The 13,770-nt window shown below is 36.8% G+C and overlaps 1 protein-coding gene across 3 annotated transcripts; it reads right to left on the bottom strand.

The window, feature by feature from the left end:
• Window positions 1-11,230: 11,230 nt before the first annotated feature.
• LOC104780634 (kinetochore protein SPC25 homolog) lies at window positions 11,231-13,533 on the bottom strand. Of its 3 annotated transcripts, none has more exons than XM_010505147.2 (8): window positions 13,243-13,533; window positions 13,003-13,068; window positions 12,666-12,812; window positions 12,391-12,492; window positions 12,205-12,294; window positions 11,982-12,104; window positions 11,654-11,865; window positions 11,231-11,482 (listed from the first exon to the last, which is right to left on the bottom strand). In XM_010505147.2, the coding sequence occupies exons 1-8, from the start codon at window positions 13,433-13,435 to the stop codon at window positions 11,471-11,473; spliced, it is 945 nt and encodes a 314-aa protein (XP_010503449.2). In that variant the 5' UTR covers window positions 13,436-13,533; the 3' UTR covers window positions 11,231-11,470. The 3 variants fall into 3 exon arrangements, with proteins under 3 accessions (XP_010503449.2, XP_010503447.2, XP_010503448.2); XM_010505145.2 differs by having other exon boundaries at window positions 12,666-12,869; window positions 13,243-13,513; XM_010505146.2 differs by having other exon boundaries at window positions 11,654-11,847; window positions 12,666-12,869; window positions 13,243-13,513.
• Window positions 13,534-13,770: the final 237 nt, after the last annotated feature.

The raw sequence follows: 13,770 nt of genomic DNA, 5'->3' as shown, positions 1-13,770 counted from the left end.
GATTCTTTCAAGAAAAAGATGCTTTGAGAAATAAGTGGAATGCTTATAAGAGGCTGAGAAATTTCACTGGAATACACTATGATCAGAACACTGGTTTTATTTACATGGATCCGGACTGGTGGGTTGACCGTGAAAAGGTATTTTTTTTTCTGTAGTTTAAATTAGGTAACTTAAGGTTATGTATTATTTTTTGTAAGTCCAAAAATAAGGTTGTTTGTAATACATATTTTATTTTGCTAGCTATCATATTAATATTCTTAAAAAATATTGTGCAGGAGATACCATATGCCAAAATTATCCGTGAAGAAGGAATTCCCCATATGGAGCTTATGAGACACATATTTGGTTGTCAAGGCAGTAAACCATGAAAGCAATCTCAAACAAGATAGATTTGTGCTCTTAAAGAGCTTATTAAGCTAGAGATATAAGATAGCTCATTAGGAGCTTTATTGTGCAAAGAAACTAAAGAAAGAGGAAAGAGAGATTAGGTTGTCACCAAGAGCAAATAGTATTTGATTTGATATCTTATAAGATTAAAGAGAGGAGAGTTGTTTTGAGACAACTCTCAAAGTTACTCTCTAAGTTTTCATTACATCATTATATATATGACTTTTATCTTGCTAAGAACCCTGGTTACATGTTATCACATTGTGCTTGGGCTTGTCTTTCTTGCTAAGAAGCTATGTACCCAACTCATAAGCAAGATGCAAACAATACTGAGGTAGATGAGAGGCAATCAGTGGACAAGTTCGTTCCGATAGCCGTAGATGATAATGGAGATGATTCAAACCGTACTCCTACAAAGGATGCACATCTACAGTCTCAAACCATCACAAACGAATCTCCTCCATTGTCGCCAATTGGTCCAGCGAAGCGGTCAGCTAAAAAACAATCACGTGTTACTCCATACCCAAGTAATCGAGGGAAAGATGTACTACGGAGTGGAGAAAAGAACATGCCACGAAGAAGAACGGCATTTGAAACAGAGATGGGTGGACAATTCAAAGAAATGATGGAATTTCGTCGTGCTCAAGTAGAAGAGGCAAGAGAACGTAGAGAAAAGAATGAAGCTACACCATACAAAGAGGCATATGGAGTCTTGCAATCAATTCAAGGTTTGACAAGGTGGACAGATTTTTGGTGGGCATGTATCAAAGTACTAAAGGAGGATCTCTTTGCCCGAGAAATGATGGTCTCTAGTGAAAATGATCATGATAAGATCATATTCTTGGAGGGTTATACGGGATATGATCGTAACGGAGATTTCATTGGAGATCGTCTCAATAATTTGCAAAGTTGCCAAGGAGGTCCTCCAAGTGTCAACCTGGATTTGAACATCCGTAACACAAACATGGGGACTCACGAAGAATTCAATGCTCCATCTCATACAGAGCTCATGTCATTATTCAAAGAGATAGGGTATGAAGGTGGAACCAAGAAAACGGGTTGTGTTGGAGAATCGAGTCAGACGAAGACTTTTAATCTAGAAGATTAAAAATCTTTTAATAATATTCCTATTCCTTTTTCTAATGCATTTTAGGCTAAGGTTTTTTTTTTGGGTTCAATGCTAATAAATTAGTTCTATTTTTCTTTATGTTACATGGTTTATGATCAATAAAATAATTAAGTTCTAATCCTAGTTTTTTTTTATTTATTCTCATCTATTTATAGGTCATACGATTAAACGAGCTGTATTTTCGGGATTTAGAAAATCTTACAGAAGACGAGTTGCTACAGTTGTACAATCTAGAAGATGATGAGTATATGGATACGATAATGCAACCTTTGATGGAGTATTACAATCGTTATTTTTCTAAACAACCAATGGCGGAAGAACGAGGATTAGGTTGGCAAAACCTTGAAAGGCAGATTCGTAACAAGCCGGTAAATTGTATGAACATGTTAAGGATGCATCCGGAAGCATTCAAGAACCTGTGCACAACGCTGGAGCAACGTTACAACTTACGGAGTACCGATAATATCAGTATTGATGAGATGGTGGCAATATTTCTGGTTACATGCGGTCAGAATGCATCTCAACGCTTTGTTGGAATGACTTTTGGTCGTTCCCAAGAGACTGCTTATCGAAAGTTCCATGAGGTACTGGACGCTGTAGAGAGACTTGCATGTGAGTATTTAAAAACTCCAACAATAACATCACTCCAGCACTATCCTCGTCAGTTACAAGAAGATTCAAGATATTGGGCTTTCTTTAGTGGATTTGTTGGAGCACTTGATGGAACACATGTCAAAGTAATGGTTGGAGGTAGTGATGCAGTTGGGTATTTTGATAGAAATGGACAGAAAAGTCTAAACATAATGGCCATATGCCATTTAAACATGATCTTCAAGTATGCATGGCTAGGCGCAGCTGGATCCACACATGATTCATTGGTGTTGCAGTATGCAATAGATGGAGATCCTTTATTCCCGAGACCTCCTATAGGTAAGTATTATCTCGTCGATTCTGGATATGCGAACAAGCGGGGATTTCTAGCTCCATATAGAGGAAGCAGCAGAGAAAACATCAGATATCATCTTTCAGAGTTTGATGCAGGTGCTCCGAGGAAAAAAAAGAATTATATAATAGGTGGCATGCATCACTTCGTTCTGTGATAGAACGAACATTCGGAGTTTGGAAAAAAAAATGGATGATTCTTGACAATTTGCCTCGTTATGATGTCAAGACTCAGAACAGAATTGTGCATGCTACTATGGTTCTTCATAATTTTATCAGGCTTCATAGAATTCCAGATGCTGATTTTGAAGACGAAAATGGAGAGGCGACTCAGGTCGAGGGTTTTGGATGTTTTGTCGCCGTTTGCAAAAGAAAAGAGAGAAAAGAGAGAGTTTGTGTTCTTTAGATATTTTGACTTGTTCTTGGAGGTGTGTGGTGAGATCTGTTGCTGTGGAAGAGAGGATTGCTACTGGGAACGAAGGAGAAGCTTCCTAAGGAGTTGTTTCCACTGTTTCTCAACCCAATCTTCCTGCAAAAGAGGTGAGTGCATGACCATGGCTTATCTAAGTCTGAGAATCCTTTGTTTGCTTGATATGTTGTGTTTGTGGTGGTTGTGTTATGGTTCTTATAGGTTCATGAAGCTTTTGGGTGAGTTTGGGACGGATTGGAGATGATTGGAAACGGAGATTCGTTGATCGGCTTCGAGCAGAACGTATCTGCGGGGTCGGTGTCGATCGACATCAAGTGGGTGTCGGTCGACACCATTCTGGGCCTAGTGTCGATCGACACCACTTTGGTGTCGGTCGACACCAACTTGTGTGATGCATGTGGTTTCCTGGTTGGTTGTGTTTATTTGTTGTTTGTTAAACATTGGATCTCAGTTGCTTGTGTGTATAGCCCAGTAGATGGGAGGATTGCCTCACTAAGTATTTGTGATAATACTTACGAATCTCAATTGTTGTTTGTGGTGTGCAGGTATGTGACGTGGAATCATGGTGATGAGGAGGAGGATGATCTAGGGTCTCGTTTGTGTGATGTTGGTTATGTTATTGGGACCTTGTGTAGAGACATGCTAGGTTGATGGATAGAATGGTTAGGGAGGTTATTGTGTTGATGATGTATCAGTTTTTGTGTTATTGGTATGTTTCCGCTGTGCTTATGGTATTTGCTAGTTTAATGAGGTATTGTGGTTTGGTTGGTTTAATTAAGTAGTATGGGATGCTTAGTTATATATTATTATTATTAAAAAAAAATGGGTCGGGTTGTTTCATTTTGGTATCAGAGCTCTTACGGTTGTAGGATGGTTTAGAACGGTTTAGGGATTTAATTGGTTGAATTGATCTATATGTTGGTTGATGCATGATGTTGTGTGATGAAAATTGATTATGACTAGTTAGTCAATTTGTTTGTGGTATGGAGTCCTAGTATCATCCTCTTCGAGCCTTCAATGAGATTCCACGGTAAGTTGTTTTGTATGTTGTTAGATGTGTAGTGTTTTTAGCTTTTGTGCGGGAAGTGCAGTTCGCTATTGAAAAGTTGTTGGAAAGTGGTGGATCACGCCGGTATCGGGAAATACCGTTGGGGGTGATTTGTGGGAGTGGATGTTTTGCAAATGGAGTTTGTTTAGATTTTTGACTCGTGTGTCGTGTGGAAAGGAAATAGCTTGGGAATTCTGGAAATGGAAAGTTTCCTTAAATAGGAAGTTCTTGAAACAGAAAGTTTCCATAAATAGAAAGTTTTAAAAATAGTTAGGACTTGTCTATTTTGGGAAGGGGATGTGAAATGCCGAGATAGCGGGAATGTTGAGGGAATAACCTGAAGAGTGGTCACTGATGAGATGATCATTTCTCAAGGATTTTTGATTGGTGAGTTCACGGTGCTAAGAGAGGTAGCTCGGGTTTCTATAATTAGAAAGTTTCTAAAAATGGAAAGGTTTTTGTGGAAAGTGTGATGATCCTACGGGATGTGTACCTTGGTGGTGGTTTTAGTGATGCTGGATACAATGTCGGTGGTCCCGGTGACGTTTGTTGCGTTTGTGGCAGTTCTTTTGGACATTTTCGTGGCCTAGTGGCGGTCCTGCGGGACGTTGGTGTGGCCTTTGTGACGTGTTAGGAGTCTTTGTGACGTGTTTAGGGTCTTTGTGATGTCTTGGTAGCCTTTGTGGCGAGTGTTGGCCATAGAACATTGCGATGTTTTTGCGGAAGTGTTGAGGTAGATCTAGTCGGGAGATACTCGATGGCATCAGACTTGTTTGCTCAAGGCCGTGTGGGCCCAACTCATGTGATACCGATAGCTCGATGGACTTTGTGGCCAGAGAGTGGGAGTGGTATGTTTGCTTCAGATGACGATCCGAGAGTGCGCTTTAGGGTGACGACCCAAGAGCGGGATTTTGAGTCTCCCTGGATACCGTAGATGTGAGCCGCGGCTCGGCAGTGAGCCGGTATGTCTCGAGGGTTGCGACCTGAGAGCGGGGGGAGTGTGTGTGAGTGACTTCCTGGATGCCGTAGCTTAAGGTGGTTAGCCTAATAGCGAGCCGGCATGATTTGTTGGTTGCGACCACGGACGGGGGGAACACTGAGTTGTGAGCAAATAACGTCTTGGAAGTGAGTATATTGACTAGAGGGAGACCTCGGGGTTCAGTCGGAGGTGTGCGGGCTGTTGCGATAGTTGCACGGGAAACCTTGGTTGACGGTGTTTAGTCCCCTCGGAGGACGTGCAGGCCGTGTTGACGGTGGCACGAGAGTCCTTGGCGGATGGACGGTGCTGCGGGATTCGAGGATGAATCCTTGTTGGTGGGGGAGAATTGTAACATCGGCGAACCAAAAAGTGGAATTTGGGGATGGGTGTCGATCGACACCAAGGGTGTGTCGATCGACACTAGCTTTTCTGGTTCGACCAGATTGTTTTAATTCGCGGTTTTGGGTTGGTTTAGGTTAATTGGTTTGTCTAAACCAAGTATATAAAGGGAGAGGCGACTGAGGTCGAGGGTTTTGGATGTTTTGTCGCCGTTTGCAAAAGAAAAGAGAGAAAAGAGAGAGTTTGTGTTCTTTAGATATTTTGACTTGTTCTTGGAGGTGTGTGGTGAGATCTGTTGTTGTGGAAGAGAGGATTGCTGCTGGGAACGAAGGAGAAGCTTCCTAAGGAGTTGTTTCCACTGTTTCTCAACCCAATCTTCCTGCAAAAGAGGTGAGTGCATGACCATGGCTTATCTAAGTCTGAGAATCCTTTGTTTGCTTGATATGTTGTGTTATGGTTCTTATAGGTTCATGAAGCTTTTGGGTGAGTTTGGGACGGATTGGAGATGATTGGAAACAGAGATTCGTTGATCGGCTTCGAGCAGAACGTATCTGCGGGGTCGGTGTCGATCGACATCAAGTGGGTGTCGGTCGACACCAACTTGTGTGCTGCGTGTGGTTTCCTGGTTGGCTGTGTTTATTTGTTGTTTGTTAAACATTGGATCTCAGTTGCTTATGTGTATAGCCCAGTAGATGGGAGGATTGCCTCACTAAGTATTTGTGATAATACTTACGCATCTCAATTGTTGTTTGTGGTGTGCAGGTATGTGACGTGGAATCATGGTGATGAGGAGGAGGATGATCTAGGGTCTCGTTTCTGTGTTGTTGGTTATGTTAATGGGACCTTGTGTAGAGATATGCTAGGTTGATGGATAGAATGGTTAGGGAGGTTATAGTGTTGATGATGTATCGGTTGTTTTATTATTGGTATGTTTCCGCTGTGCTTATGGTAATTGCTGGTTTAATGAGGTATTGTGGTTTTGTTGGTTTAATTAAGTAGTATGGGATTCTTAGTTATGTATTATTATTATTAAAAAAAAATAACGGGTCGGGTTGTTTCAATATACAATCGTTTGAATTAAAAAAAATTATGAAAAGGTGCTACGAAAAATCGCAAATGTTGTGTCTGCAATTGATTTCACCTAATAACTCATGTAAACTGCTTTTAAATAGAAGACATCTTTATTACCATATTAAGAAGTCAAATTAAAAAAACTCACTATATAATCCATCTAACTTTTGAAAAAAAAACTCTAGTTATTTTCATCAATTTTATATATTTAAAATTAACTAAAAGTTGTAAATTAGATTCGTCATTCCAAAAATCTTTTGTTAAATCAAGAATTGAAGAAATATTTGTACTTTTAAAAGAATGAATGCCAGAGAATAATTTAGAAAGGTGTAAATACTGTTGATATTGAAATTTTATATTATTTTGTATTCATGGCAAAAAATGAAAACAGTTCAAAAAGACAAATATATCCAGATTTCAAAAGATATGAATATTCGAATAAACACAATTCTACAATGAACAGTTGCAACTTTAGAAAAAAAACCGTTATAATGAACAATCGCAACTTTTTGTGAAACACACAATTTAATTTTTCTATAGATTTTTTAAAAAATATATCCAAAAGGTACGGTTTCAAAAACATAACTTTTGGTAGCATTTATTCGGATTGTTATTATATATAGACATTAAATTTTTATATTTAAAATTAACTAAAAGTTGGAAAGTATATTCATCATTCCAAAAATCATTTGTTAAATCAAGAATTGGAAGAGTTTCTTTACTTTTAAAAGAATGAATGCTAGATAATAACTTAGAAACCTGTAAAAACTGTTGATATTAAAATTTTATATTATTTTGTGTCATGGCAAAAAAAAATGAAAACAGTTCAAACATATAGATTTCAAAAGATACGAATATTCGAATAAACACAACTCTACAATGAACAGTTGCAACTTTACAAAAAATCATTACAATGAACAATCGCAACTTTTTGTAAAACATACAATTTAATATTTTTACAGATTTTTTTTAAAAATTATCTAGAAGGTACGATTGAAAAAACACAACTTTTGGTAGCATTTATTTGGATCGAGTTTAAATATATTGAAAAGTCAAATCCAAAAACTCACTATGTAATCCATCTAACTCTTGGAAAAACACTCTAGGTATTTTCATTAAACTTTTATATTTAAATTAACTAAAAGATGTAAATTAGATTCATCATTTCAAAAAACTTTTGTTAAATCAAGAATTAGAGTATATTTTGTGTATTGATCAGATTTAAATCAATATAAGTATATTTTGAGAAAAAAAATCAAGAATTAGAGGAATTTCTTGACTTTTAAAAGAATGAATGCTAGAAAATAATTTAGAAAAATATATAAACCATTGAGATTGAAATTTTAGTTGACTTTGTGTCATGGCAAAAAAAATGAAAACAGTTCAAACAGACAAATATATATATATATATATATATATATATATATATTTCAAAAGATATGAATGTTCCAATCAACACAACTTCACAGTGAACAGTTGTAACTTTTCATAAATAACCGGTTTAATGATCCATCACGACTTTTCAGAAAATATCCAAAATGTACGATTGAAAATACACAACTGGTGGTCGCGTTTATTCAGATTGTTATTATTATATAGATTAAATTCATTGGGAACACTACTATGATGTTATTATGGGAGTTACAAACAATCTTTTATACTTTTCCAACTCCTAAAATTAAAACCCATTTAATTTAAAAGTGAGTGTTAGTGGGTCCATAATTTGATTCAAAAGTATAATATGCTACACATTGATCGTTTAAAAGGAATAGAAACTTCTAATTCTCAAATAAACTTCATTTTTTTTGTTAAAATCAATAAGTATCACTGGGTAGCACTTTCAACCTCGAGAGAATTTTACTAACACTATAAACCTTTAGAATGATTTTACTTACACTTTGAACCTTTAAAATGATTTTACTAACACTTTAAACCTTAAAACTAACTTTCATTTTTTTACCACCATAAAAAATAACGGTACCACCATAAAAAATAACGGAATAAATATCCGTCAACGCGAAATAGTTAAACTATGTTGGTTTAATTTAAATTTTAATTAGTTTTAGGTTTTATAAATAAATAAAAAGATAGAAAATAAATTTGTGTTCATCTTCATTGTAGACAAAACGTTTACGACGTTACTCTTCACATTATTAATCCTTTTAATAAATGCATCTCCGCTGGCTTCTGATTCAAATCAATTGACTTCTCACTGGAAACTAATGAATCTTCTAAATATATTGTCATCTTCAGTTTTACATTTGCCAAATGTTTTAACCTTACCTCTGATTCTTCATTTTTTTTTGCCTTGATGCATTTTTAATTTTTTTACTAATATTCATAAATAAATAAATTAATTAAATAAGTATTTAAATCAAACTAGCATAGTTTAACTATTTCATGTTGACAGATATTACTGTTCCGTCATCTTTCGTGGCGGTACAAACAGGAAAATTAGTTTAAAGGTTTAAAGTGTTAGTGAAATTATTTTAAAGGTTTATAGTGTTAGTGAAAATATCTCAAGGTTTAAAATGCTACTCAATGACACTTTGAAGGTTTAAAATATGATTTTTCCTTTTATTTTTATATAAATAAAATAAAAATTGAAAACAATGTTAAATATATATAATAATTTCTAAATTAAAATATAGAATGAAACTCTTACAACACATATGAGATATAACAACATTTGATATTGGTGGGAGAGGACGAGAGAGTGATTACTTATAAGATGATAATCCAAATTAGATAATGGAGATGAATCTTTAAAATAAGAACAATGTAAAATATATATCATGTAGTCTCTAAAATTAAAATTTAGCATTAAAAATTTACAATGATATTTCATTTGTTTTTTTTGTAACCCATATAACAAAAATAAGAAATCGAAAACAAAAAAAATAAAAAAAAATGATTTGAGGTATTGTGGAAGAGAATGAGAGAAGTGGACGAGATGAGAGAATGTGAAAATAAGAAAGTAAAAGAATGTCAATATGAGAGAATGAGAGAGTGCTTATTTATATGATAATTGATGGAAGTTACATTTAGAATGATGGAGTTACAATAATAATTTATTGTGTTTGAATAAAATTGAGTGGTGAAATATGATTAATGCATAATTTATTTTATTTTCAGTTATAATTTTATTTTAATGTGTGAGTTAAATGTATTGTGTTAATTGGGTCTTAAATATTGTTTAAACAATTAGAAAACAAATAAAAAATTAGAAAGCGTTAAATGAAAATCAATCAATAAAGAGAAATTTGAACTCCATCCTTGGAGTTCGGTTTTGTTATCCACATCAACCGTATGACCAAACAATTATGGCGGCTAATTGAGGCTCCAGACTCTCTTTTTGCCAGGTTTTTTAAAGGTAGGTATTATAGGAACTCCAATCCAATGGAACCAATTCGGTCATATTCTCCCTCGTATGGGTGGCGAAGTATTGTTTCCGCTTGCTCTTTGGTAAGTAAAGGGCTTATTAAACGAGTTGGGTCTGGGAAATCAATTTCTATATGGACTGATCCCTGGATACCAGCTCAATTCCCGAGACCAGCTATTAGTAAGGGCCCGCTACAGGACCCTGATCTTCAAATTTCTCACTTAATTGATCGTGGCACTAATTCATGGAGGATGGATTTGCTCACCGAGTATTTTGATCCCTTGGATGTTGAGTTAATAGGGGCCATACCTTTAGGGAGTTGTCGGACTGCAGACTCTCTTGGTTGGCATTTTACGAAGAATGGAAAATATATTGTTAAGTCAGGCTACCATACGGCACGGATGGAGGTGACGAGGACTTTCCAGCCTCGTGGTTGCGGGCCGAAAGTTACTCCTCTCCTATCTAGCGTTTGGAAGGTTCCGTGTCCACCAAAATTACAACATTTTATGTGGCAGGTATTGTCCGGCTGTATTTTGGTTTCGGCAAACTTGCACAAGCGTGGTCTGTCTTGTGATTTGGGATGTGCACGGTGTGGTGCTGATGAGGAAACAATGAATCATGCTCTGTTTCTTTGCCCACCGGCTCGTCATTTGGGCTTTATCTCAGGTACATGTGGGACCAAATTACTTTCCGATGGGGTCAGTGAATGCAAATTTGGATCATTTTTTGGGTCCTAAGAATTCGGGTTCTCATATTTCGGCTTTTCCTTGGATATTGTGGTACATATGGAAAGCAAGGAATGCAAGAGTCTTTGAGAATGAAGTTGAGCGGCCTGAGGCGATCATTCGGGTGGCGGAAGGCGAGGCGACAACTTGGCAGCAGGCCCAGGAGGGAGGTGCGGATGAGGATCTCAATACCAATCAACCTATCTATAACCAAAGGCTGAGGACGTCTGCAAGCCCTCTGTCTGTTAGTTATTTAGGCTACCGTTGTTTTATTGATGGCTCTTGGAAGGCGGGTGACTCATTTGCAGGCGCATGATGGGTTTGTACGCAGCTTCAGGATCCGACGCCAATCATGGGGGCTAAGAATTTTCGACGGAATCTTTCTCCCTTGCATGCCGAAGTCGAAGCTTTCTTGTGGACTATGCGCTGTATGATCGGCCATGGTTTTCATGACGTGGCTTTCTACACGGACTGTTCAAACTTGGTGAAGATGGTGTCTTCTCCTCATGACTGGCCGACATTTTCGACGTACCTCGACGACATCAAGAGTGACAGGGAGGAATTTTCATCTTTCTCATTATCTTTTGTTTCTAGAAATGCAAATGTAAATGCGAATTCTTTAGCACGCCAAACGCATACTTTTCGGCATAATGTCTTGTTTGTAAACAGTTTTCCATCCAATTGGATCTTCTGAGCTAATCTTTTGTTGACAAAGAGAGACAAAAACCTTACTTTTATGTTTCGGACCATCGTGTCAAATGCCCACGTTCTCTAATAAGAGCACAAGGCAATGGTAAATTGTCATATGCGAAGGATTCTTCATACTAAAATTACACCTTTTTGTGATAACGAAGAACGATAGATGTATAAGCATAGCCACCCACACTAGTAACGAAATCAACATTGTGCGTGAGCGTGATTACAAAAAAACAGTCAAATATTATAAGAAATTCAAACAACGGATTGTTGTTGACAACAGTTTCCAAAACTCCCTCATCATTCCTTGATGCTTGTGAAGAGTAAAACAGAGCTCCACCTTCATTTCTTACCCTGTAACAAGTTAGAAATCAGTATATAAGTGGTCTGTTGAATACTATAGGCTCTATGTGATCAGTTAATTATTATACAACAGAAAGAAAATTCTATTGTCCAGTTGTTATGAAGATAGGTTTGAATTTGGTTTGGTGTTGTAACAATTAAAAGACAATGAGTATTCAGTACCTTAAGGCGAGAAGAACGCCGAGTGGCAGACGTGGATACTGGAGACAGGAGTGGTGAATCGCTAGCTCTTTTCTGTCGCTGATTCACTTGAACCTTAGATCTCCTGTTCTCTGGAGTTGAAATGTTTGTATCAGTGGAAAATGATATAGCTGGAGCTGAATCAGATATGACAGAGGTTTCCTGTTGCAGATGTTCTGAATGTGTTGGCAGCTCTAAGAAATCCAATAAACACACAAGTCTTGGTCATATTCAACTTTATATATATCGAAAACAATATTTCAGACTTTTGAGATTGAGGTTATAAAAAGATAAGCGAGAGACTATTTACCAGATAAAGTGGATTTCTGAAACTTGTCCCTCATCAGACGAACAAATCTGAAAAAGTCATTGGTTTTATTCAATTCTTGAACCATCCCTTTGATTTCATCCAATTGCAGGTCGCAATCCAATACTGATATAAGACAATGGTCGAACAGTTTCATGTTACAAGATTCTTTTTAAACAATAAAAATTGTAGTTGATGCTATCTTCAAAGAGAAATATATACTCACGTGTGTAGATTTCATTTTCATAGTGAGCTGTGAATGAAAATTCGCGTGTCGGCCTTTTTGCATCAATGTTGGTGAATGTGAATTTCACTCCTGCAAGAAAAGTTGAAACAACAAGATCTTTTAGGGTCAAAGTTGAGAACTAAAGAAAGAACTAGGACTGTTACAAACTCAATTCTCTCTTATTACCATGTCCAGCTTCAACATGAAAACCGAGAGCCTGATTGTACCAAGAGATGGCTCCACTAATATCTGTTTTGTCTTCAGAATTATCCTCAGACATTGACAAAGCTTTACCGGAAAAAAAAACAAATAGAAATATGTTAGCCTGGTCTTCAGTGAAATCATGTAACCTCTTAAAGTACCATTGAAACAAAGTCCCAAAAGCATGTAGCTGAATCATGAAACTTGAATGTACAATGAAGTTGAGAATGATATATAAAATCAGTGAAAGCTAACAAAACCTTGCAACTTTTGGGAGATCATTCTCGCATACTCTTCCTTCTTTGACTTCTGTAACTGCAAAGTTCTTCTAAGCACTTCAATCCTAGACTGTCTTGCAGAAATGGAATCCCTTATCCCCATTTGCTGTGCCTCTTTACGGGTCTTCACTATACATCCCAGAAGCGGTAAGATATCCAAACTCAGCAAAACATGATACTGATGCTCTAACAAAAGCAAAATCTAGTAATATATACATACACCAAGGAGAGAATCTTATGATTTAAACATCTTATTTAAGAACAAGTTCAAAGTTTAAAGCTTTTTGAGGTAATGAGATGTGACGGTGGGTGATGATACCTGCCAACACTTTAACGTGCTCATCCTCTGCTTGTCTCAGATCCGCTTTTATACTCGCTAGTTCCGCTATAAGAATCAAATACAAATTCCACAAAACCGCTCAATTTCACCAGTCCGATTCAAATTTTAAAAAACCCTAATTTCACAGAGACAGAAGAAGCTAAACCCAAAAATGTTTAAAATTTACGAGTTGGGTCATACGAAATTGAGTGGGTACTATACGGATTTTGAAAATTTTACCTTGGCTTTGTGCAGTGGCTTGAGCTCGCTCCAGTAATGAGTCCATCGATCTCTGGAAAGGAGAAGCGATGAAGGAATCGATTTTATTACGCTGTTCATCTAAATCTTTCTTACACATGAGTCCCAGAGACGCCATAGTCTTCCTCGTAGTTGTATCTCCACCAGCGATGCTACTAATCTGTTCCATCACCATAGAAAGAGAGAGAGAGAGACTCAATCGAAGTTTTTAGCCCGCCATTTGAATTTGTTTTTGAGTTTCGAAATGCTTCAAAAACGCTAACCACGGAGATTGGAGATGAGAACCTCCAAACGACACCGTTTTTAAATTTGCTAAAATCCAAACTCATTGGGCTCATAGCTATTATCCTCAAAAGGCCCATTAGTGTATGTTTTTTGAATAAATCAAAGTTTATAGAGTAGTTTCTTCTCAATGCAATGTTATCATGACATCTGTAAATGTCGTATATACCTTGACCGTTACAAACTGTACTTAACAATTACAATATCATAACAAATAATATTATTTTT

Source organism: Camelina sativa, chromosome 4, assembly GCF_030686135.1.
Source record: "Camelina sativa cultivar CO46 ecotype springtype chromosome 4, ASM3068613v1".
NCBI classification, from domain to species: Eukaryota; Viridiplantae; Streptophyta; class Magnoliopsida; order Brassicales; family Brassicaceae; genus Camelina; species Camelina sativa.
This window is presented reverse-complemented; position numbering and strand designations above follow the sequence as displayed.

What these genes read in the sequence shown, in the direction of transcription:
- LOC104780634 (XM_010505145.2), bottom strand. Translation starts at nt 13,435, where the DNA reads ATGGTGATGGAACAGATTAGTAGCATCGCTGGTGGAGATACAACTACG. An exon ending in AGCCACTGCACAAAGCCAAG is followed by an intron (nt 13,069 to 13,242) that starts GTAAAATTTTCA and finishes TGATTCTTATAG; the next exon opens with CGGAACTAGCGAGTATAAAA. An exon ending in GCACGTTAAAGTGTTGGCAG is followed by an intron (nt 12,870 to 13,002) that starts GTATCATCACCC and finishes TGCTTTTGTTAG; the next exon opens with AGCATCAGTATCATGTTTTG.